At 42.7% G+C, this 26,819-nt stretch overlaps 1 protein-coding gene across 5 annotated transcripts in view; it reads right to left on the reverse strand.

The window, feature by feature from the left end:
* The window catches only part of LOC140212388 (zinc finger protein 385D-like), a 345,265-nt gene that overhangs the window by 132,351 nt on the left and 186,095 nt on the right, over positions 1-26,819 (reverse strand). For 4 of the 5 annotated variants that reach the window (XR_011889708.1, XR_011889707.1, XM_072283136.1 and 1 more), the window contains exon 3: positions 1,603-1,713. The exons of the other annotated variant lie outside the window; for it this stretch is intronic. Coding sequence is in view for 2 of the 4 variants with exons in the window: in XM_072283136.1 (XP_072139237.1) it covers positions 1,603-1,713 (111 nt within the window). In the remaining 2 variants the exon portion in view is untranslated. The remainder of the gene's footprint in view (positions 1-1,602; positions 1,714-26,819) is intronic. 5 annotated transcript variants of the gene reach the window in all.

The following is a 26,819-nucleotide window of genomic DNA, read 5'->3' on the forward strand; positions in this document are numbered from 1 at the left end:
TGTTTATGATTTTTACCTGTCAAGACATTGCCTCTTGAGAAAATGAACCCTTCTGCAACAACTGATCACTTGAAGGGTCTTTATATTACTCTGACAATTTCAACATATCAGCCTCCATGACCTCAACTTCTAGCTAAGACGGGTATTAGATTTAAAAGATTAGATTAAAAAGAGACCACAGCTCTGAACTGATCCTACAACACATAGACTCACTTTCAAAAGCTCTTTACAACATAGAACATTACAGAACAGTAGAAGCCCTTTGGTCCATGATGTTGTGGCATCCGTTTAACCTACTCCAAGATCAGTCTAACCATCCCCTCTCATGTAGTCCCAGCACCCCTTCAATTTTTCCATCATCTTTTAAATGTCCCTAATGTACCTGCCCCTATCACCAACCTTGACACCTCATTGTACACACCCACCAATCTCTGTGTGAAAAACCTACCTCTGACATCCCCCCAAAGCGGAAAACTTCACTCAACTTCACTTACCCTACCATTGCACTGCTCCCACAATGGACTCCCTTTCAAGGACTCTTCACCTCATGTTCTTGATATTTATTGTTCGCTGATTTACTTTTATTATTTCTTTTTTTCTGTATTTCCACTATTTGTTGTCTTCGGCGCGCTGGCTGAACGCTCAAGTACATGTGGTCTTTAATTGATTTTATTACGGTTATTATTCTACTATGGATTTTACTAAGTATGCCCGCAAGAAAATGAACATCAAGTTTGTATATGGTGCCATACTGTATATGTACTTTGATAATAAATTTACATTGAAGTTTGAACTATAATATGCTCCAAACATCTTATAATTATGCCCCAGTGTATCGTTCTCAGTCTTATTTTGTTATGTTTTATCTCCTCAACATTTTTTATTTGCATAATTTGTTTTCTTTTGCACCTTGGTTATTTGTCAGTCTTTGTAATGTATAGTTTTTCATAAGTTCAGTTATGTTTCTTTACCTGCAAAAATTGAATCTCAAGGTAGTATATGGTAACATGTATGTACTCTGATAATAAATTTTGCTTTGACTTTGAAAAGATTTGCATTGGTACAAGTTATACAACTGGGATAAGCCTACGTTGCTATCACAAAACTAAGCACCGTGGCAGCCTCCCACCCATCCCTTTATTCAACAATAGTTTCTACAGCCGCCAGGTGGAACATTTTTTGAACAACAAATCAGAACTGCCATTCAGTCACGGTAGAAAGAAACTACTGAATGGGTCAAATGATTCCTTGTCTCTAAAATAACTGGCACAGACAACATCCCAAGATTGTCTTCAAGATCCAAATTCACAACACTTCAGGATTTTAACATGCCTCCCTTATTATTTTAGCACAGATCTTCTGTAAATTAAATAAATTAACAGCTCTATTAAGATGCCAGAGGGATTAAACAGAAAATAACCAGTTGGCCGCTCTGGTAAACTGAGTTCTATTGCACCAAACCAGCCTGAAGATCCTAGAACAAGGGAGCCCCAGCTGTCATTACAGTGTCAGCACTGTCTAATGTCTACTTTTGCACTTTGTGTAGAAGTAAATACATTGCAACTAAGGGCTCAAATGCATCCTTGTGCTTTGTACACTCACATCAGAATTAAATCTTAGTTGGCAGATGTTGCATGAAATGACTTGTTTTCTTCGTGGAGGAGGAGGAACCCCAAACGTGTGATTTATCACTGCTTTCTGAACTGGGTCCATCTGTGAAAAAGGACGAGAAATTCAATTAGATTTCTTTATCGCCTTCAAAGGTCACAGTCAGGCTTACTAAATGTTGTGTATGTTTCTGCAAGTCTCCCCTTCCCCTTACTCTGGACTTTCTAGAACTTTTCCCTCATGTAAAACAAAACCTGACTCTGTGAAGGGACTAGTGATTTCCTTTAAGGATTCCACCAGTGTAACCCGCCCTTTTGTGAAGTAATTTGGTTCCTAGTTCTTCAGTCCCTCTCTCCAAGAAAGAGTCTGATGCCTTCCAAGAGCCTTTCCTTAAGAAAACATAACAGGTGGCTGTACTCTGCATTGAACCGTGTGTTTGGTCTGTTGTATCAACAGTCTTGATATGGTGTCTAATCTAGTTCATATGTGTCTGATATTCTTGGCTCCAAGAAGTCTTTTAAATCTTCGGGGAATGCCTGAATGAATTTACAAAAGCTTAAAAAAACAGTCAAAGGTTAGGAGGACTTCTCTGCCACATTGTTCTTTTTTAAAGTTAATTTCTGAATGTTTGTTGAGAAATTCTTTATTGTTAACCTCAGCCAACCTGGAAGGAACGTGTAAAGAGCTGGTTAATTAATGTTAACATTCAGATATAATGACCTGAAGTTATCGCATAAATGGACAAATAGGAATCATTTGAACTTGCAGATGAGTTGCTTAGTACAGGTATGTGAATATTAGATATTTACCTACACTTAACCAGAGCCTAGGTAACAGAATTTTTATTTGGGTGCTTTAGGATTTGTGCTGGAGAAGAAATTAGTACTGGGAAAGCAGTGGAGACAAAAAGTAATACTGTAGTATACAAGCTTAGACACTAGAGGTTATGCAGATGCTGGAAATATGAATCCAAAATGCTGGAGGAGCTCAGCAGGTCAGGCAGTGTCTATGGAAGAGGATAAACAGTTGACATTTCAGGTAGAGATCCTTAATTGGGACGAGAAAGGAAGGGGACAGAAACCAGAAAAAGACGGTTGGGAGAGGAGGGAGGGAGGGAGGACGAATTGGCAGTTGATGGGTGAGAACAGGTGAGGGGGAAAGTGGGTGAGTTGGGGAGTGTTGAAATAGGGAATAACATGAGAAGCTGGGAGATCATAGGTAGAAAAGGTAAAGGGCTGGAGAAGAAAGAATCTGACAGGAGAGGAGAGCAGATCATGGGAGAAAGGGAAGCAGGAGGGGCACCAGGGGAGGAAGATGAAAAGAGAAGGACAGGTCATGGGGGATGTGATAGAGGGAAAAGAGAAAGGAAAACAGGGCACAGGAATTAGGGAGAACAGAGGGGAGAAATGACTGGAAGATGGACCATCAGTATCTCATGTTCCATCTTGGTAATCTTCAACATAGCAGCATGATCATCAACTTCTGCAGTTTCTGGTAACCACTCTCCTCTGTTTTCCTTACGTTCCCCAATCCCGACCTCCCTCCCCCCTCATACTGTTTTCCCTTACCTTAGCTCCTGTTCCAGCCCCTACCTCACCCTTTCATACCAGCTATCTGCCCTTGCCCATTCCAATTCCGATGTGCATTTCCCCCTAAGATGATGCCTCCCTTATTAAGACGCCGCTGGTGACATAGGCTGATATTTTGCAGGCAACTCACAAGACTACCCAATATACATATTCTCAGCTGTGATTGCAGCCTGTAATTTTTATAGATAGTTTTTCATAAATTTCATTGTATTTCTTTATTTTCCTGTAAATGCCCACAATGAACTGAATCTCGAGGTTGTATGTGGTAACATATATGTACTTGGACAATAAAGTTTACTTTGATTTTGACTTTGATTTTGACTTTGATTGACTGAGTTTCTCCAGAGTTTTGTGTATGACTTCTCTGGAGTGTCTGAGTTCTCCAACATCTATTGTTCTCAGCTGTGGCCCTGTCACCACACTGCACTGTAAACCGTTTTACAATGCTGCTTACATCTTAAATATATTCCAGTTGGCCTCCCCCACCCCATTCAATCTGTTACCCCGTCACTGCACCACACTGTAAACACTGTAAATCACTTATTAAAATGCTGTTTACATTGCAAATATATTCCAGTTAGCCTCCCCCCACCCCTTCAATCTATTACCCCGTCATTTTATAATGGTAAACACACAAAATTTCAGAGCCACTGAGAATCCACAGTAACAGACACAAACTGAAGGAGGGTTTCTCTGGCTTGCCAGCATCTGCAGTATCTCTTGTCAAGCCATCGTTAAATATGTTACTGTTATTGAGATACAGCACAGAACAGCCCCTTTGGCCCTTCGAGCCACTCCGCCCAGCAACCCCCGATTTAACCCGAGCCTTATCTCAGGCCAACTTATAATGACCAATTAACCCACTGACTGCCACATCTTTGGGCTGCGGAGCAAACTGGAGCAACCAGACGGAGCCCACACAGACACAGGGAGAGTTCCTTACCGGTAGACAGGGGAATTGAACCCACGTCGCTGGTACAGTAAAGTGTTGTGCTAACCACTACTCTACCATGCTGTCCCAATGATGAAGTTAAAAAAGAGGAGGTCAAAAGCAAATGGCTCTTAGTGAAACAAAATATAATAAATACAAACAATATAGAATATTAACAAATCCTGACGAAGGGTATCGGTCCAAAACGTCGACTATACCTCTTCCTATAGATGCTGCCTGGCCTGCTGCGTTCACCAGCATTTTGTGTGTGTTGCTCAATATAGAATAAAAGTAGGATAGTGAACTGCATAGATGGATAAAGTTCCTTGAGAACCCTGCTTAAATTTTAGAATCAGAATCCGGTTTAATATCACTGACATACAGTACTGTGCAAAAGTCTTAGGCATATACAGTATATATTTATATAGCTAAGGTGCCTGAGACCTTTGCACAATACTGTAGCAATTGAATGTATTACACTGTACTGCTAAGATCAAGGTCAAGTCCATGATTGACAACATCATGCAACACGGTAAATAATGAGGGTGGTGATGTCTGCGTTGCTGCTACTGCAAAACAAAAAGCAATTTCATGACATATATGAGCGATGATAAACCTGATTCTGATCTGGGTCTCTATTGTGGACTGAGAGTGGGAACAGGACAGGGAGACGGGAACCATGGTTGGGAAAAGGGGAGGGTGTGGGAAGCACCAGAGAGACATCTTGTTATGATCAATAAACCAATTGTTTGGAATCAAATGACTTTGGCTGGTGTCTCAGGGCCGGGTGTGTCTACACCTGCACTACTCACCTCCTGCCCCCAGCACTCCTCCTCTGCCACCTGTCCTACACCTCTCCTGTGGCACTCCACCCTCACCATTCCCAACATCCTTCTCTCCTGTCAGATTTACAAACTTGCTTTCTGCTCCACATTGACTAATACAGTATTGTGTGTAAGTCTTCGTCACCCCAACTATACATACTATATATGCCTAAGACTTCCGCACAGTAAGGTATATTGTGAAATTTGTTGCTTTGTGGCAGTAGTGTAATGCATAAAAATATTTCAAATTATAGTAAAAGTATAAAATAATTAACTAAGCTGTGGAATAAGAGAGCAAAATTAGTGAGGTGGTGTTCATAGGTTCGATATCCATTCAGAAATCTGATGGAGGAGGGGAAGAAGCTGTTCCTGAAACATTGAGTGTGTGTCTTCTGGCTCCTGTACCTCCTCCCTGATAGTTGTAATGTGCATTATTGGGCTTTAGTCAGCCCAGTTCTAGTAACCAGGACACAGGAGACAGAATTCAAATGCTGATGTTCACTGATGGTTGGTAATATATAATTCCTGTTTATGTCTGGTCTTTTATCCTGATTACTGGAGCCATTGGGAACATTTTCCTTGACAAAGTAAAAGCTCAACTCCTAAACACAAAATATTCTACAGATGCTGGAAATTCAGAGCATCACACACAAAATGGTGGAGGAACTCAGCAGGTCAGGTAGCATCAATGAAGAGGAATAAACAATCAGTACTTCAGGCCAAGATGCTTCAGTCCTGACTAATTCATCACCCTGACACAGTGGTGTCAAGAAAACAACCTCTCCCTCAATGTTGCAAAAACAAAGGAACTGGTTGTGGACTACATGAGACAGGCTAACCCATATTGACATCAATGGATTTGGGTTTGAGAGGGGGAACAGCTTTAAGTTCCTCGGTGTTCACATTGCCAAGGATCCCACATGGTCTGTACATAACGGCTGTGTGGTGAAAAAAGCACAACAGTGCCTCTTTCACCTCAGAAGGCTGAAGAAGTTTGGTAGGTAAGTCAGGTTTGGTAAGTCGGGATAGTTACAGCTACAGGTGTGTAAAAAGGGCCTGAAGGATCATTGGAGACCCAAGTCACCCCAACCACAAACTGCTCCAGCTGCTACCATCGGGAAACAGTACAACAGCATAAAAGCCAGGACCAACAGGCTCCGGGACAGCTTCTTCCACCAGGTCATCAGACTGATTAATTCTCACTGATACAACTGTAGTTCTATGTTATATTTACTGGCCTGTTGTACATACTATTTATTACAAACTACTATTAATTGCACATTGCAATTGGACAGAGACGTAACGTAAAGAATTTTGCTCCTCCAAGAATTTTACTCTTGAAGGATGTAAGTAATAAAGTCAACTCAATTCAATTCCTCTCCATGGATGCTGCTTGCCCTGTGGAGTTCCTCTAGCACTTCATGTGTGTTGCTAAAGCTTAATTCCTTCAGAAAAAAGAACAACTAATAATCAATAAACAGGTAAATAAAGGCAGCTGGCTTTGCAACAACATTTAATGTGCACATGCGCAATTATACAAAATGCCGACTGAAAACTAATTTTCAGTCATTAGTTCAGATGTACAAGATGATGGGAGGCAAAGATAGCCGAAGACTTTCCCCTGGGGCAGAAATATCCCAATTCTAATGTGATTGTTGGAAAGTATAGGAGAGGATGTCAAGGGTAAGATTTTTTACACAGAGGGTAGTGGGAGTGTGGAGCACCCTGATATGGGTGGTGGTTGATACAGGTACATTAGGGACATTTAAGAAACTCTTAGATAGATACATGGATGATAGAACAATGGAGGGTTGTGTGGGAGAGAAGGGTTAGATTGACCTTAGAGTAGGTCAAAAGGTTAGCACAACATCATGGGCTGAAGGGACTGTACTGTGCTGTAATGTTCTGTGTTTGTCTCTTATACACTAATTTTCATGGTTTTTTTTAATCTTTGAATCTCAGTAAACACTCTTGACTGAATCCAAAACTGACCACCCAATCTGCTTGGCGTACGGCCACATGAAAATAAAGAGAAGCAATGCACAGATTCAGAGTTTACCCCTGATTGCAGCTTGTTGAGCTGATCAAACTCTGCATCATCCCCGTCGTTCTCCTCAGCCGTACTGATCACAAATCTAACGGAGGCAGAAGGAGGTTTCCTATCAGCTGTTTTACAGACACAGCACCTTTAGGAGTGGAGATTTGAGGTACATTCAACCCTCCCTCATGGTGACAGATGTTTAATATTAGAATGAAAGAGACCAGGGTATGGAAGCTGTCACAGCTGTAGCACCAGGCTACAGCAGATAATACTCAATTTTATGGCAAAGCATTAAAATTATCAATTGTTCTTCATCATATACTATCACAGAGACATCCTCACATCAGCCATTACTGTTTGGTTTGCAGCAGCATTTTCTCACAATGTATACGAAGCCTACAGTGAACTGTCAGGGCAGCAGGAAAGGTCATTTACTACAGACTGCCATCACTGCAGGACTTGTAATTATGCAGGACAAAGAAACAAGCAGGTAAAAGCACCGCAGACACTGTTCACCCTGAAATCTGCTTTTTCCGAAAGCTTCCCTCTGGAAAAGGCTATAGGACTATTAAAGCAAAAGCTTCACACCACCCTAAAAGTTTCTTCCCCCAGCCAGTTAATCTGATCAGCCATACTAGTTAGCCCCCTCTATCTATTACCCGCTCCCCACCGTAACTATACTGCTCTGTAAACATTTTAAACCACTTTTTATAATGCTATTTACATTGTAACTACATGCTAGTGTTTATGTATTTGTGCATATTTTATTCCACACCTATACTTTAAACTATGTTTCCCATAGCCAACACACCACAGCAAATTCCTAATGCATATGTAGTCCCCCGGTCAGCCTCAGGGTCACTCGGCTCGCTGTCATCTGGGGAAATAGCCCTCAGCCCCGCCAAACTGGGTAGTAGTTTGTGTGGATGCTGTGTGATGTACCCCACCCCACCCAAGTAACAGACAATACACTAGCAACGATTAAATGATTTACAGTTTATAGATATTACTGGAACTATATAATTAATAGAGAATAAAATATAAAAGGAAAATAAAAGGCGCCACACTTATCGAAGTTTTATCTCTTCGTGCACAAACAGTTGGAGCTCAGGACCCTTCTTCTTCACCCTGCAACCCCTCGGACCACCTTGACCGGCCGCCTGGGACCAACAACGGTGGTCGACCAGACACTCCACACGAGTCCGTCTCCGTCTCCTCTCCTCGCCGAATGCCCCGCTCGGGGTCTGACCCCGTTAACGGACTCACAGCACCTGGTCCATCCTCTGTCTCTCTCTCCCACCTTCTGCCTCCAAAACCCCGCGCATACCAATCTTCTAGATACACCAAAATCATAACAACTATCCCAATTGGTTCGTAACATCTTCTTATCACTACCTAACCCAAAACAAGCTGCTAGCGCAAAACTTTCTCAGCGTTTAACATAACAAAGAAGCATTCCCAAGTATAACATAACAAAGAAGCCATTTTAATTAGCCTACTCAGCAACATAAAGACGTAAGCCCCTTACACATAAAAATACATATGGTGAATAAAGTTGATCCTTGACTCTTCGCATACACTGAAACAAACACACAAGAAATCTTCCTTCCTCAATAGTAACGTAGCCCTGGGGAACATGGAAGACAGAGGAAGGGCACGTAGTGTTAATTTTTGTTGGGGTTTGGGTAAGGGGAAATGAGAGACTAAAATCTGCCAGTACAAATATCTACTATCACTGATGCACGGCAGTACAGATAAGGGATGTCTGGCTCTGCTGTGGATTAACTTGATGTCGATTGATTGTTGCAATTACTCAGCAACTCTATTAATGCTACACTATGTGGCTTCAAGGACAGTGGAAAGCAAGCCAGAGAGACTTTATTTTCCTCCCACAATTTTTAAGCTGTTGTGCTTCTGTCTAGCCAGATAATATCAGGCTCCTGCTGTTCAATTCCAGGCAGAGTTTGATGGACTTCTAGTTGAGACAGGGCTTCAAATTTTTACACGAGTTCGCAATGTAAGAGTAGAATATCTGTCCAGTCATTTGGCACAATATACAGTCATAGAGTCATAGCATACGACAGCAAAGACACAGGACCTTGAGCCCATCTAGTCCATGCAAAACTTTTGTTCTGCCTAGTCCCATTAACCCTGACCTGGACCATAGACCTCGGTTCCACTGTCATCCATGTACTTATCAATCCCATATACATCACTTCCACTGGCAGCTCGATCCACACTCTCACCACCATCTGAACGATGAAGTCCCCCCTTAGGTTCCCCTTAAATATTTCACCTCTCAACTTTAACCTGTGACCTATAGTTGTAGTCCCACCCAACATCAGCTTGCTTGCATCTAACCATATCTATACCCCTCATCATTTTGAACACCTCTATCAAATCTCCCCTCATTCTCCTAAGCTCTAGGGAATAAATTCTGAACCTTTTCCTATAACTCAGGTCTTCAAGTCCTGGCAAAAGCTTTGTAAATTTTCTCTGTAATCTTTCAATCTTATTGATATCATTTCTGTAGCCAGATGACTAGAACTGCACACAAGACTCCAAATTAAGCTTCAACAATGTCTTATAAAACTTTGACATAACATTCCACCTCCAGTACTCAATACATTGATTTGCTTACAACCCTATCTACCTGTGTCACCACTTTCAAAGAATGAATATCTCTCAGAACTACTGGGCTCAAGTATACCAGTCTTCATTTGATCCTTTATGAAGGAAGGTATGGCAGAGTAATCATTGGCTAGAGAACCTGCCAACCTACCTGCAGAACTGCCATCAAATGCGGTGGAAATCAGCCTCCTCTCCACAGAGCCATTAATGCCTCCACTCTCTCAGGAGGCTGAAGAAGTTTGCCATGTCCCATTGACCCTGACAAATTTTTATCGATGCACCATAGAAAGCATCCTATCTGGTCCAAATGAAAATCTATGGCTCGGTTGAGCAACACCATGAGAAGGAATTTTCTCAAAACTAGGACCCCGAGATTAGTGCTAAATGGGTGTCTGTTTAAATAATACAAGTAACGCGAAATCCTTGAACCTATCAAATTAAACTTAACAATTTTAGACAGAAAGCACCAGGAGATCACATTATAAAACTTTCATTAAACAACAATTAACCAATTCAGGTACTCTAAACACCTCAGAGCCCAACGTTCTCTGGCCCACTGCACAGTCCTGAAGAGCTCATTACTGTAGCCCCCTCCCTCTGACCAGTACCTGACGACCTAGGGAGACCTAAAACCTCCATATCCAGGCATGACTCAGGAGACCTGGGAAGCCTCGAGACAGGGAAAGCATTGAAAAAAGCTTAGAAACATTGAAAACCTTGAAAAGTCCTTGGAAACCTTGAAGTCCATGAGAAACCTGGAGGGCCATAGGCAGCCTTGATAACCTTGAGAACATTGAGAACCTTCATCGCTTAGACCGGAAAAAAGCCTTGACACCAGAAAGTCCCTTGAGACTCAGAAACTTGAATCCTTGAAAACATGAAAGTCGAGACCTAGAGAAGGATTCTACCAGGACCTTGCTCACAGTGCTCTACTCTTCATTATTTTTTGAGGCAATTCGGATACAGAAGCCTATACTCTCAATTTTACAGACTGAGGAACATGGATAGGCTCTTCTTATCGTCAAGCTACCTGGCTCTCTGTAGATCTGTTTAATGTGTTACCTGAAAGTTCAATTTTCACAGTCTGTACCACGATTTTCATCAAGAGATTAAATATAAGGTTGCGTACTCATCATAGGGTTACTTTTCTTGTGCATTTGCACACTCCAGCTTTTAGAGCAGGGCTCTTCAGGGTTGCAAACTCAAATTACTGTTTCAGGAGACATTTGTACACTGGAACATTTGCTACCATTAGTATCACTCATCAGAACAGACAGAAGGGCATTATGTAGCAGTTTGTGGCATGTAAGCTTATTTGAATTATTCCCGCTTAGTGCCCTTCGAAAAGTTGATTTGACATTAACAAAGGCGTACCATTACTGGGAAGGAACAACATCGGGAAAGGGCAAGTTCTTCCAAAATTTACACTATTGACTTGAATGCTGATTTGTTGAATCAAACAAACGTTATCGATAAGCTTGCTGGAAGCACTCAATTGTTATGCAGACTGAAGTCACGGGACCTTGAAGCAGGGAACCTGGGTAGTTGTGACTTGAAATGCTCTGAACGGAGACCAGAGAAACTCAAATCGTAGGCAAGAGAAGCTTGGAATGTGGACTTGGAACAGGGACTTGAGAAACTCAGAACATAGACAAGAGACACTCGGAATGGAATGTGAACTTGGAACAGGGACTTGAGAAGCTCAGAACATAGACAAGAGACACTCGGAATGGAATGTGAACTTGAGAAAAGATGGCATTCTCACCTAAAGCTGACCGATATCAAAACACCACCATTCAACCTCCACTGGGTCCATTACTTGTCAGAGTCCTTCTATCATGACGCGCACCTGTAATATCGGAACCCAGGTGTGCAGTGGCAAGAGTTGATTCATAATAATTCCAAAAGAATATCAGTTGCTCAGCTGAGCAATACTATGAGAAGTAACATTCTCAAAACTAGGACCCCGTGATTATTGCTAATCAGGCATCCACTTAAATAATACAAGTAACACAGTATCCCCGAGCCTATCAATATAAACTTAACACGCTTAAACAGAAAGCACCCGGAGACTGCATTACACAGAGCAAGATGCTTGAGAAAATCTCAAGGAAATCTAAATGATTAATGGCTCTTATTAAACAATGATTAACCAATTAATGTGCTCTTAAACCTTGTAGCCCAAAGCTCTCCAAAGAGCTCATTATGCCCAGTCCAGACGTTCTCTCTTCTCCCCTTTCACACTGGGCAGAAGATATAAAAGCCTGAAAGCACCTACCACCAGGCTCAAGGACAGTTCTTACCCCACTGTTATAAGACTATTGATTGGATCTCTAGTACAGTGAGATGGACTCTTGGCCTCAGTCTCCCTCGTTATGACCTTGCATCTTATTGTCTGCCTGTACTGCAGTCTCTCTCTAAATGTAACACGTTATTCTGCATCCTGTATGGTTTTACCTTCCAAATACAATGTTAGCATTCATTTCAAGAGGTCTAGAATACAAGAGCAAGGATGTGATGCTGAGGCTTTATAAGGCACTGGTGAGGCCTCATCTTGAGTATTGTGAACAGTTTTTGGGTCCTCATCTAAGAAAAGATGTGCTGGCATTGGACAGGGTTCAGAGGAGGTTCACAAGGATGATTCCAGGAATGAAATGGTTATCATACGAGGAACATTTGATAGCTCTGGGTCTATACTCGCTGGAATTCAGAAGGATTGGGGGGGGGGGGGGAATCTCATTGAAACCTTTCGAATGTTGAAAGGTGTAGACAGAGTAAATCTGGAAAGGATGCTTCCCATGGTGGGGAGTCTGGGACAAGAGGGCACAGCCTCAGGATAGAGGGGTGCCCTTTCGAAATAGATACGGAGAAATTTCTTTCGCCAGAGGGTGGTGAATTTGTAGAATCTATTACCACGGGCAGCTGTGGAGGCCAGGTCGCTGGATGTATTTAAGGCAGAGCTAAGGTTATGAGGAGAAGGCCGGGGAGTGGGCCTGAGGAGGGGAAAAATGGATCAGCCATGATTGAATGGTGGAGCAGACTTGATGAGCCAAATGGCCTAATTCTGCTCCTATGTCTTATGGTCTTACTATCTCTATACACTGTTGTGATGAATTGATCAGTATGAACTATATGCAAGGCACATTTGTCACTATACCTATAATAAACCAATTTACCAATTCACATGGAATATAGAACGTTGAACAGCACAGGAGCTGGCTCTTCAGCCCATGATGCTGGGCCAAGCTAATGAAGATAAGGAAGCCTAATTACACTAATTCCCTTTTTCCTGCACATGGTCGAAATCCCTCGAACCTCTGCACATTATTATGCCTATCTAAAAGCTTCTTAAACGTCTCTATTGTATCTGCCTCCACCACTACCCCGGCACCAAATTCCAGGTACCCAGGGCTCTATGCATAAAAGTCTTGCCCACCATCCTTTTTTCGAAACCTCACCACTCCCCATCACCTGAAGCAAACGTTCTCTAGTATTAGACACTGGGATACAGTTATGTACTGTTGTTCTCTGCTGCTCATCACCAATTCTATGGTTTAACAAACCTTTCAACAGAATTTTCATCCAAACATCTCAGTGAGAATTAAGCCAGTTCAGATTCTGGGCACTCAAATTTTACCCCTCTCAGTGCTTCCTTCCACTGAAGTCCATCTGGAATCAATGTTATGCCTTATGCTGCACTTCCATCCTCGAACAGGTAATCTTCCCTTTCTCAACATACATACTAAGGTCCTGTCTCTCTCTCTCCCCCCCCATATTTTCTCCCCCATCTCTCTCTCTCCCCCACACTTTGTTTCTCTCTCTATTTCTCTCTCTCTCTCCCCAACACAAACTCTCTCTCTCCCTACAGATCGAGAAGGTTCATCACCATGACGGACAGTCATCCATCCAAAAGCAGCAAAGCTGATCAGCAGCTAACTAAAGCACGCCCTTATCCATGTTTTTCCCTCTCCATGGCTGTATAAAACACCACTCTGAATGGAATGCTTGTCTGGAAAGTAACTCTCTTAATCTTGCAGTTCATGTCTCAGAGATGATATGTGCTTTACTGCAATTAATTCCTGAAACAAAAGCAATTAGATCAATTATAACATTCCTTGGTTGCTACGTAAAGTGGAATAACACAAGAACAGCCAACGTCGGTGTAAGTTTCAATCTGCATGAGCAGTGAGGAAAATGTTCAACATAGATCATCAGTAAATTATTCCTCTTGTCCAGAGTCACCTAATCACCTTATGTTCAGATACTCCTGCACCTACTGTCACTTTATGTACATACAATCATCTACATATATAAGCTAATCTTATCTATGTACAGCCACAGTCAAACAGCTACTTGTATTTGTGCTTTCATATTCATTGTAGTTTTTTGTTTTTATTGTGTTCTTTATGCTTATTGTATTTTTATGCTGCATCGGATGCAGAGTTACAATCATTTTGTTCTCCTTTACACTGGTGTACTTAAAAAAGACAAGAAACAATCATGAAACTTGATTATTGAATTAAATATTATGCATGATATAGATTTAGTAGTTGATTGAGCTCCCAGTGATTAATTCCAATAGACAGCACCCACTACAGAACGGCAGGAACCCTGTGTGGGAGATGTAACTTAGCAAATCAGTGGCTTTCTCAGAAGCAACATCAGCCACATAGAGGCTCCAGTTACACTCACTCAGCTCTGCTGGGCAGCTCACATCTTCCACATGTCCGACACACCAGACTCCAGAAATGGACACTCTATTCTGAGCTCTGTCGCAGGCTGAGGTTACCCCGTGACAGAAGGAAAGAATTAACGATGTGTTCAAAGCCATCTTAAAGAAATACAACATAGATGTTATGCCAAAGTTTTAACCTCCTCCAAGATCAACCTTCCACTTTCCTCCCACATGGCCCTCTTCTATTAGCCATTTCTGCCCTGGGAAAAAAAAGTCCTCTGTCTATTCACTCAAACTACTCCTCTTATCATCTTCTACACTTCTATCAAATCATGTCTCATCCTTCATTACAAAGAGAAAAGCCCTAGTTCAATCAACCTACCCTCATATGACATGCTCTCTAATCCAGACAGTGTCCTAGTAAATCTCCTCTGCGTTCTCTCTAAGGCTTTCACATCCTTCCTATAATGAGGTGACCAGCGCATCCCACTGGTTCTCGAGGTCATCTGAGGTTATCTGGATCAATTTGACTGAAGAATTTGGGAGGACTTGAGGAACCCTTGGTCTATCTCTAAAAGCATCTGTTGGTCATAGCTTGGCTTCATTAGCCACCTCAGAACCCACAAGAAATGACCAAGCTGTCCTGGAGAATGAATGGAGAGAGATAGGGAGGGAAAGCAAAAGAAGAGGAGACAAAGAAACCTACTGCACTGAAACAGGCCCTTCGGCCCATCTAGTACATGCTGAATAATTTAAACTGCACTCGGACCGTATCTCTCCATACCCCTCGCATCCATGTAAATTCTCTTGAACATTGAAACCGAGCTCTTATGAACCACTTGCACAGCAGCTCACTCCACACACTTACAACCCTCTGAGTGAAGAAATTCCCCCTCATGTTCCCCTTAAACATTTCACCTTTCATCTTTAACCTATGATCTCTAGTTTCCACCCAACCGTTTCTCATTTGAACTCTTCAGGAACTGCAGTCAGACTGGGCTGCGATACAACAATGGATTGATGAAGGCACACAACCACTCCCAACTCATGCCCTTTTCCTCTCACTGAGGTTGCCAAGGGATGGAAAAGAAAGTCCAAATGCAAAGTCTGAACAGGAATAAGATTAAAAAATCAGAGGTGCAAAGGGATTTGGGAGTCTTCATGCAGGATTCCCTAATGGTTAACTTGAGTCTGTAGTAAAGAGGGCAAATGCAATGTTAGTATTCATTTCAAAAGGACTAGAATATAAAAACAAGGATGTAATGCTAAGGTTTTATTAGGCATTGGTCAGACTGCATTTGGAGTACAGTGAGCAGTTTTGGGCCCTTATTCCTAGAAAGGATGTGCTGGCATGAGAATAAATCCAGGAATAAAAGGGTTAATGTATGAGGAGTGATTGATGGTCCAGGCCTGTACTTACTGGAATTTAGAAAAATGAGGGGTTTTCACTGAAATCTATTGAATATTGAAAGGCCTAGATAGAGTGGCCATGGACAGAATGTTTCCTATGGTGGGTGAGTCTAGGACCTGAGGGCACAGTATAAAACTTGAGGAAGAATTTCCTTACCCAGATGGTGGTGCCACAGACAGCTGTGGCAGCCAAGTCAATGGATATACTTAATCAGAGGTTCTTGATTAGTCAGGGCAAAGGCAGGAGAATGGGGTTGAGAGGGATAACAATCTGGCCATGATTGAATGCTGGAGAAGACTCAATGGGCCATATGGCCTAATTCTGCTCCTTTGTCTTATGGCTTCATGGTCTTACTCAAGTTCTAGAAGCCATTCTGCTAGAACCAAGACTTTCAAACCAATGGTGTATTTCTATGTGATTCAATGTTACAGAACATAGAACACTACATCAGTCTTCAGCCCACCATTTAAGCTCCTCTGAGATCAATCTAACCCTTCCCTCTTACATATTCCTCCGGTTTCTATCATCCATGTGCCTACCTGTCCTATATGTCCCTAATATATCTATGTCTACCACCACCCACACCTGGCAGCATCCTCCACGATGGTTGGCATAGAGATAACTGGCTGCATGGCCTGTTTCTAAACCCTGTGGATCTATGACTCTAGGTTAGGGGCTCCTAACCTTTTTGATGCCATGGACCCCTACCATGAACCAAGGGGTCCATGGACCCCCAATTGGGAATCCCTGCTCTAGGTAAACACAAATCACAGAGCTTCAGATCTAATTTCTTTGGAGTTTACAAGGTCTGTCTGAAGACTTTACAAGCTCTAAACAAATCTCCTAACACTTAATTATTCATCTGTAATCAACCAGATTTGAGCTGCAGACAAATGATTGTACCTCTACGTATGAAGACGGGGGTGCAGGATGGGGGTTCCTTCCTGTTTTCAAACTCTTGCTAGTCCTTGCAAGATGGACACATTGCAATTGTTGCATCTTTGAAATCCACAATTGGCATTAAATCACCTGTTGAATGCTCTTTGGCAACATATTCTGATCATTCTGTGTACTTCCAGAGACTGAGGTTGCCTTGCCTGATATGACACTGAGTGTGAATCACACTACAAACGTGTGTTACGCAATGGAGCCCAGCTTTACAATTTAAGGCTATGTGTAGGGTTAGTAATTGGGAAAATTCCGCCAGATTTTGTCTGGATGTTATGTAGCCAAGTCGTAGAGATTCTGATGGTGTTTTCACTAGGTACTAAAAAAAAACTAAATCACCATAATGAAATGAAAAGCAAGCACTCACTCGAGTAAATTATCAGTTAATGATCATCAGATACTGCCCTGTCTCATGGAACACTGCCAGTTCTCGAGCAGCTTTGCATTCTGATGTTCAATGCGCTGAGATTCTCATTCGTGATCTAAATATCAATCAATTTAGTCTTAGACATGAGGCAGTTAAGTTTGGCAGCAGTGGCTAGCTTCTACAATTACTCATTCTCATTGGCTGGAGGACCGACGGGAGGTGAAATTGCTCTGTGCTGCTGGAGCTCAGGAAGAATTTATAGATCATTTTCTGTTCTCTGCTCAACTGCACACGGTGTAAAACTAGCTGTCTGTTTCTTTTGTTACTAGACCAGCACTTTCACATTCACAGACCGATTCACATTCGTTATTTCTACACTTCAATGATCAACAGAAGTTCTATATGTAAAGATGTGGAAAAGATCCATCTCACTCTCAGTAAAAAGAGGAAATAGCAGTAGTTTACAAGAAAGACAGCTTCACTCATAATGTATTTGTAACATCATGAAGGGCCTGTCACATTACAATAGAATGTAACCCATCTATTTATCTATTATTTATTTATTTTTCCAGCGATACAGCACGTAACACACCCTTCCAGCCCAACAAGCCACATCGCTCAGCAACCCACTGGTTTAACCCTAGCCTAATCACAGGACAATTTATAATGACCAATTAACCTACTAGCTGGTACATCTTTGGACTGTGGGAGAAAACTGGTTTACCTTGAGGAAACCCCCAATGTTCATGGGTGAACATACAAACTTCTCACTGAGCACGCTGGAACGGAACGCTGGTTTCTGACAGCTAAGGTCTAATAACGTTGTGCTAACCACTACACCCCCATGGCGTCCAAAGATTTGAGCCTGAAGAGAAATCATGGCAGATTCTTGCTTTGCTCCACAGTCAGGTTTTGAGCAACAAGCAATCTGCTAGAAGTCAACGAGTCAAGCAGGAAGTTCAGTAGTCTCATGACCTGCAGAAGAAACTGTTTCCCATTCTAACAGTCCTTGTCCTGATGCTACACTACCTCCTGTCTGATGGTAGGTGGTCAAAGAGATTGTTGGACAGATGGGAGGGATCCTCGACTACGCTGATGTCCTTGCATAAGCAGTGCTCCTGATAAATATCTCCAATGGGTGCAAGAAAACCACATTGAATCTCTCAGAAGTCCAGTTAACAACCTGCATGAGGTAGAACTGAAACCCATAAAAAAACGGAAGGCAGAAACTCCAAATTGGATTAAAATTGGTTTATTATTTACATATGCACCAAGAGGCACTGAAAACATGTCTGCATACCATCCATACAAAGTGGATCAAATCAGTATAGTGTGTATTGAGATAGAAAAACAACAGAAGACAGAATATGCTACTGTGCAGACCTATTTTCTGTTCTTGATAATGGGCAGTTGGGCAGGAGGAACAAGAAATATGACAGGACATTCAGACAGAATACAGAACAATGATGGAGCTGCAGGGTGAAATCAGTCAGGACCAGAGTGAGACAAGAGTCAGACACGATATCATCAGAAAGTTTTGCTGTCTTTATGAAGGTAGAGGGACAGGAACAGGTGTTCAAGTCCTGATCTGTCCTAGGGACAGGCATCCTGAAACGTCTGGAGTTACTTGTACTGAGCACTCATACTTTCACATTTCACATTTGGTTGGAGTAACAAGAACTCAGCAGGTGTGGCTGCATCTATGGAAAGGAATAAAGAGTTGATATTTTGAGCCAAGACCCTTTATCTGTCCTGAAGAAGGGTCTCAGCCAGAAACGATGACTGTGTTATCTTGTCCATACATGCCACCAGACCTACTGAGTTCCTCCAGCATTACTCTAGATTTCTAGCATCTGCAGAATCTTCTATGTTTACATTTTGTTGGATGTTGAACGTCTGTGCCCCAGCACACCATCGCCATTGAACGTCCGTACCCCAGCACACCATCGCCAGTGAACGTCCGTACCCCAGCACACCATCGCCAGTGAACGTCCGTACCCCAGCACACCATCGCCAGTGAACGTCCGTACCCCAGCACACCATCGCCAGTGAACGTCCGTACCCCAGCACACCATCGCCAGTGAACGTCCGTACCCCAGCACACCATCGCCAGTGAACGTCCGTACCCCAGCACACCATCGCCAGTGAACGTCCGTACCCCAGCACACCATCGCCAGTGAACGTCCGTACCCCAGCACACCATCGCCAGTGAACGTCCGTACCCCAGCACACCATCGCCAGTGAACGTCCGTACCCCAGCACACCATCGCCAGTGAACGTCCGTACCCCAGCACACCATCGCCAGTGAACGTCCGTACCCCAGCACACCATCGCCATTGAACGTCCGCACCCCAGCACACCATCGCCATTGAACGTCCGCACCCCAGCACACCATCGCCATTGAACGTCCGCACCCCAGCACACCATCGCCATTGAACGTCCGCACCCCAGCACACCATCGCCATTGAACGTCCGCACCCCAGCACACCATCGCCATTGAACGTCCGTACCCCAGCACACCATCGCCATTGAACGTCCGTACCCCAGCACACCATCGCCATTGAACGTCCGTACCCCAGCACACCATCGCCATTGAACGTCCGTACCCCAGCACACCATCGCCATTGAACGTCCGTACCCCAGCACACCATCGCCATTGAACGTCTGTACCCCAGCACACCATCGCCATTGAACATTTGTACCCCAGCACACCAGTTGAGGAGTTGAGGTGATGGGCAAAGCTACCAGCCTTCGCCAGAGAATGGATGCAGGGTTGGCAAGGAGAAGACAACTTTGGTGACTAAAACACACACAAGTGCTAAAGAATGTAATGGCAAGTTACATTGGTTTATTTTTAATCAACGTGCTTTACATTTGTGTTATTTCAAAAAAAAACTTGTACACCACATAAGTGTCCTGTGACATCACTGATTAAAATCAGTGTTTTAGGATAATAAGAAAAACACGTACCCTTTGTTTGCCCTGTGAACTGTCGGTGCCAATAAAATGCATTCATCATTATTGTTAAATAAAATGTTATCACTGCATTTGTTTTCTTCCTTTTGCAGATCATGTTTCACCATGAAAACACATTCCTCTCCTATCCGATTTCTCCTTCCTCCACCCTTTACCTCTTCCACCCATCACCTCCCAGCTTCTCACTTCATCCTCTTCCCCCATCCGCCTGCCTTCCCCCTCACCTGGTCTCGCCTATCACCTGCCAGCTATCCTCCTTCCCCTCCCCACAACACCTTATTCTGGATTCTTCCCATTTCCAGTCCTGATGAAGGGTCTTGGTCCAAATGTCTTCACTTGTTCCTTTCCGGAGATCCTGTCTGACCTGCTGAGTTCCTCCAGCACTGTGTGTGTGTTACTCAACACATCTACATTATTGCTTTTCTCCCTGCCATAATCTGCAAACATCTGAATACTTTCGATTGTGTCAGAGAGAAACCTGGTACACAGTGGTGAGACACAAAGCTGTGTAAACTGATGCAGTAAATTTTCTATAATACACGCAGTGGCCATTTTATTAGGTACACCTGTACCCCTGCTTGTTAATGCAAATATCTAATCACCCAATCATGTGGCAGCAATTTAATGCATTAAAGCATGCAGGCATTATCAAGAGGTTCAGTTGCTGTTCAGACAAAGCATCAGAATGGGGAAGAAATGTGATCTAAGTGACTTTGATCATGGAATGATTATTGGCTTGATCATTTCAGCAACTGCTGATCTCCTGGGATTTTCATGCAGAACAGTCTCCAGAGTTTGCAGAGAATGGCATGAAAAACAAAAAAAAAAATCCAGTGTGTGGCATTTCTGTGGGTGAAAACACCTCGTTAATGAGTGAGGTCAGAGGAGAATGGCCAGATTGATTCAAGCTGACAGGAAGGCAACAGTAACTCAAATAACCACACGTTATAACAGTGATGTGCAGAAGAGCATCTCTGAATGCACAACACATTGAACCTTGAAGTGGATGGGATACAGCAGCAGGCGGCCAGAAACAGGTAGCTCCTATACCTAAAAGAGTGGCCACTGAGTGCATGTTGCAGCAGCCATCTTTCTGAAATGCACAGAGACAAGTACTGTGAGAAATGGTTGTAAATTTCAGAATGAACTATGTTCATACAATTTAATTATACCATTCAGATGACACACTTCAGTCAGCAGGAATCATAAGTTCTGTGAAATCACAGCTCAATGAATTCTCTACAAAGGGTAGTCAAAACTGCCCAGAGCTTCACTGGCACCTGACCTACCAGCCATCAAGAACGTATATACAGAAAGCTGCTAGAAAAGGGTCAGTAACAATGATGGAGGATCCACCCAGCCCGCTCATGGATTGTTTGTCCCACTCCCCTCAGGGAGAGAGCAACACAGCATCCACCCAGGACCACCAGACTCAAAACAGTTACTTTCCCCAAGCAATAAGGCTGATTAACATCTCCACCCACTAACCCAGCCCCTCCACAGCCCCAAACACCACTACTTTAACATTTTCCTGTCAGAGACACCTTATGGACAGACACTCCTGTGCCTAGAGTTACTTAATGAACAATCTATGTATATAAGCTGTCTTATGTGCAGTACTTACATTTATTGTGTTTTTTAATTGCTGTGTTCTTTATCTTATTGTGATTTTTGTGCTGTATTGGATCTGGATTAACAATTATTTTGTTCTCCCTTACACTCAGGTACTGGAGATAACATTAAACAATCTTGAATCTTGAATTTTGGAACAGCTGTTAACAACTACACTAGATGAAGCTGATGAGGCACTTGCCTGCACGGCTGTAATGAATGATGAGACGGGAGGAACTCATTACTTCCTGATTCTCAACCAGGTTTCTGACTCATGCTGATGTTTGGTTCCATTACCACTGACTTTCTGAATGATGCATCTAACAGGAAATACTGGACAGCATTTCGGAGAAGGAAACAGAGGCCAGTTTCCACCCTTCAAATGGAAGGAGTACTTTGGTGAATAACACTTAGTGCCACTTTATTAGTTACGGGAGTGGAACCCAGTGTGGTCTTCTGCTGCAAGTTTAAAGGGTTGTATGTTCGGAGATGCTCTTCTGCACACCACAATTGTAACGAGGGGTTTATTTGAATTACTGTTGCCTTCCTGTCTTCTTAAACCAGTCTGGCTATCCTCCTCTGACCACTCTCATTAACAAGGCATTTTTGCCCACAGAACTGACACTCACTGGTATTTTTTTGGTTTATTTTTGCACCATCCTCTGTAAACTCTAGAGACTATCAGTGTGAAAATCCCAGGAGATCAGCAGTTTCTGAGATACTCAAATCACCCCACCTAGCACCAACGATCATTCTATGGTCAAAGTCACTTAGATCACATTTCTTCCCCATTTTGATGTTTGGTCTAAACAACTGAACCTCTTGACCATGTCTATGAACTTTTAAGCATTGAGTTACTACCATATGATTGGCTGAGTTGATATTTGCATTAAAGAGCAAGTGCATAGGTGTACCTAATAAAGTGGCCACGCGCACCTCCCTGCACTGCACTTGGCCCCGGCCACATTCAGTAATGATGGCGGCTTAAAAGCACTTGTGATATTTCTGAGCAACTCAAACTTTCAGAAATCTGGATGAATACAAGGGATATCTCGGGACTTGGAATCACAAATTGCTATAGAAGAAACAAACATAATTCCACATAAACTGGGGTGTTTTTTAGATTTTGGAATGGTTCTGGAGGACTGGAGAATTTCAAATGCCATTTCATTTGCACTATTGTGAGCAATTTGGGGCCCCTTATCTATGGAAGGATGTGCTGGCATTGGAGAGGGTTCAGAGGACGTTCAGGAGAATAATTCCAGGAATAAAAAGGTTCACATATGAGGAGTGTTTGATGTCTTTGGGCATGTAGTCACTGGAGTTTAGAAAAATGTTGGGGGGCCGCTGGTGATCTCATTCAAACCTGTCAAATATTGAATGATCGAGATAGAGTGGACATGGAGAGGATATTTCCTATAGTGAGGTGATTCTAGGACCAGAGGGCACAGCCTCAGAACAGGGGGACATCTATTTAGAGCAGAGATGAGGAGGAAGTTCTTTAGCCAGAAACTGGCAAATTTGTGGATTTTATTGCCACTGATGGCTGTGAGGGCCAAATCACTGAGTATATTTAAAGCAGAGGTTCTTAATTGTTGAAAGGCATGGACAGCGTGAATGTGGCAAAATTGTTTCCCATGATGGGGGAGTCTAGTACAAGAGGGCATGACTTAAGGATTGAAGGGCGCCCATTCAGAACAGAGATGCGAAGAAATTTTTTTAGCCAGAGGGTGATGAATCTATGGAATTTGTTGCCACAGGCGGCAGTAGAGGCCAAGTCATTGGGTGTATTTAAGGCAGAGATTGATAGGTATCTGAGTAGCCAGGGCATCAAAGGTTATGGTGAGAAGGCGGGGGAGTGGGACTAAATGGGAGAATGGATCAGCTCATGATAAAATGGCGGAGCAGACTCGATGGGCCAAATGGCCAACTTCTGTTCCTTTGTCTTATGGTTTTAATTAGTACGGTGCCAAAGATTACGGGGAAAAGTCAGGAGGATAGGGTTGGGAGGGATAATTAATCAGCCGTGATGAAAAGGTAGAGCAGACCTGATGGGCCAAATGGCCTAATTCTGCTCCTCTGTCTTATGGAATTTGCTTTGCTTCCTATTTTCAGTAGGTCTTGTTTTAAAGTTCAGGTTCTATTGAAAGTAGGTATAAATATCTGCCCCCCAGGGTGGAAATAGCTAATACCAACGGGCATAATTTTAAGGTGATTGGAGGAAAGTGAGGAATATCAGAGGTAATTTTTTTTTACACAGACTGTTGGGTGCAAAGAACACCCTTCCAGGGGTGGTGGTAGAAACAGATACATTAGGGACATTTAAGAATTATTAGATAGGCACATAGATGATAGAAAAACAGAGGGCGGTGTAGGAAGGAAAGGTTGATAGAGTAGGTTAAAGGGTCAGCACAACTTTGTGGGCTGAAGGGCCTGTAGTGTACTGTAATATACTATATTCTACTTTAAGACTCTTCACAGATTTTAATTTCTCTGTCAAATCACTGTACAAATCAGAACTTCAGTTTTTTTTTCTGAAGTTCTCTGTATGACAGAAGCTTAATTCTGCTTTTGTTTCAGTAAACTTATTCATATGAATCTCAAGGCTGTTGTGCACTTTGAGGATAAGATTCTGGGGGCTCACTGGGGCAATAGCACAGATACAGACTCTATAGATAAGAACATAACCAACTGAGGGTGTTCAAACTGGTTGAGTAAGAGGGAGAAGAAGGAGGAGATGATATAATCCACCAAACAATGCAGGTAGGTGAGGAGGAATGAGTAAAATACCTTTCTGAAACCATCTTGTAGATGTCCATCAGAAAGTTTGCTAAGAACCATGTTGGATCGATGAGAAGGAAATACAGCTGATTTTAAAGATTCAGACAAGGAGTTTCCCAAGCGATAGGCATAAATTGGGAAAGCTTTCAACTATCAACCCACTTTTCTCCTCACCTGGTCTCACTTATCACTTTTTAGCTTGTACTCTTTCTCTCCCCCTCCCACCTTCTTATTCCAGCTTCTGCTCCAGTCCTGATAAAGGGTTTTGGCCCAAAACTTCGACTTTTTATTCCCCTCCATTGATGCTGCATTTTGTGTGTTACTAAAGCTTTTAACTCACTGGAAGACACTGGAGTAGGATTCGAGGTAACAAGAAATAATTGTTGTGAACACACCAAGAAGCTCAGGGACATTGCAAAGACAGATAGGAAGGGGGGATGGTTTTAACATGAGGCGTTTGGCCCAGAGGTCAAGGAGGAGAACAGTAGGTGAAAGAAACTTCAAATCAATTATAAACATCAATTAAATCAATGAATTTTAAAAATATATATTTATATATTGAAACAGCATGGAACAGACCCTTCTGGTCCAACAAGTCTCAGTGCCCAGCAACCCACCTGTTTAACACTATCCCAATCACAGGACAATTTACGATGACCAATTAACCTAACTGCTATATCTTTGGGATGCAGGAGGAAACCAGAGCACCTGGAGGAAACCCATGCACTCACTGGAGGGACGAACAAACGTTTTACAGAAGATATTGGAATTGAAATCTGAACTCCAACACCATGAGTTGAGAAAAGCCACAGTGGTCAACTTGATTTTACAGATAATCTTGCATTTCCTCTTAGCCTCCATTGGTTGGGGGTCGACCATGGATGTTGCTTCCAAGCTGTCAAGGTCAATATACAAGCCAGTACACAAGCCAGAGCAGGACAATATGGAGAGCAAACTGTTGCCAGTGTAGCAGCTCACCTTCTCCACACAGCTGATGAATCCAGAGGAACAACAGAGACAAATGCATTTTAGCAACAGTGGCATCACTGGAGCTGCCAGTCAACATTGAACTCAACGCAGGGCTGCCTTGGCGACTCCAGCTCCGGATTTGTTCTTAGAGTTTACTCCCAAAGGCTTCATCATAAATGGGGACATTGTCCTCTTCTCATTATTACCATCAGGGAGGAGGTACAGGAGCCTGAAGGCACACACTCAATATTTCAGAAACAGCTTCTTCTCCTCTGCAATCAGATTTCTGAAATGGTTCATAAAACCGTAACTTGTTTGTTTGTTTGTGCTATTTATTTGTCTCTGGAATTCATAGGTGTTTATGACTTTGCAATGTACTGTTGACACAAAGCAACAAATTTCACATCATGTGGTCTGTGATAATAAACCTGATTCTCATTCTGAGTTGGTGTTCTGAATTAAAGTGAAGCAAGGTGAGACATCAGCTCATAGAACACCATACAATGGAAAACAAAGCAGTACAGGGAGAACAACTTGAGCAGAAACTACACAGCTCCTGCACGACGCTTGTCAAAACTTTAGAGAGTCATCAAGTCACAGAAACAGGCCCTTCAGCCCATCTAGTTCATGTTATTCTGCCTGGTCCCATTGACCTGCACCCAGACCATATCCCTCTATACCCCTCCCATCCATGTACCTCTCCAAACTTCTCCTAAATGTTGCAATCGAACCCTCATCCACCACATCCACCGGCAGCTCAAATTCCACACTCTCACCACTTTCTGAGTGAAGAAATTGCCCCGCATGTTGCCCTTAAACATTTCACCTTTCACCCTTAACCCATGACCTCTAGTTCTATCTCACCGGAACTCAATGGATAAGGTAAGGGCGGGAGATGCAGGAAGCCAAGGCAGAGTAATTAGGCCAGGAGTTATATGTTTCTTCATCCTGGTTTTATTTGAAAGTTTAGCAGTGCTGTTCTGAATGAGCTGAAGTTTGTCAATAGATTGTTCTGGAAGGCAAGCAAAAAGCTTCTAGTCTATCATTTACATAATCACTACTGCCTGCTCAGTATATAGCAAAATAATAAAGATAGCACATTGCAGCTTTTGTTTAACAAAGATTGAAACTTGTTACTAATATTCACTTCTGCGGAGGTAAACGAGGGCCATGGAGTGAAGCCAGGACAGGGACACCACTGCAGATGAAATGGTCTGAGCTCAGGGTAACTAAATTACCAACTACAAGTGGCTAATCAGAACCAGTCCAGAATGTTTGATGCTTGAACCAGCGCCAAGTAACAAAACCAACTGTTTCAAGATCTGTTTCTGGTATTTTGTGCACGTTCAGTCACTGATAATGTAAAGGTTTAGGCTCCCAGCCAAGGGAGTCAGTATTCACAGAAATATGCCAACAGTTCTGTATTTCACCAACTCAGGCATTTACAGAATTTACAG

Source organism: Mobula birostris, chromosome 19, assembly GCF_030028105.1.
Source record: "Mobula birostris isolate sMobBir1 chromosome 19, sMobBir1.hap1, whole genome shotgun sequence".
Classification (NCBI taxonomy): Eukaryota; Metazoa; Chordata; class Chondrichthyes; order Myliobatiformes; family Myliobatidae; genus Mobula; species Mobula birostris.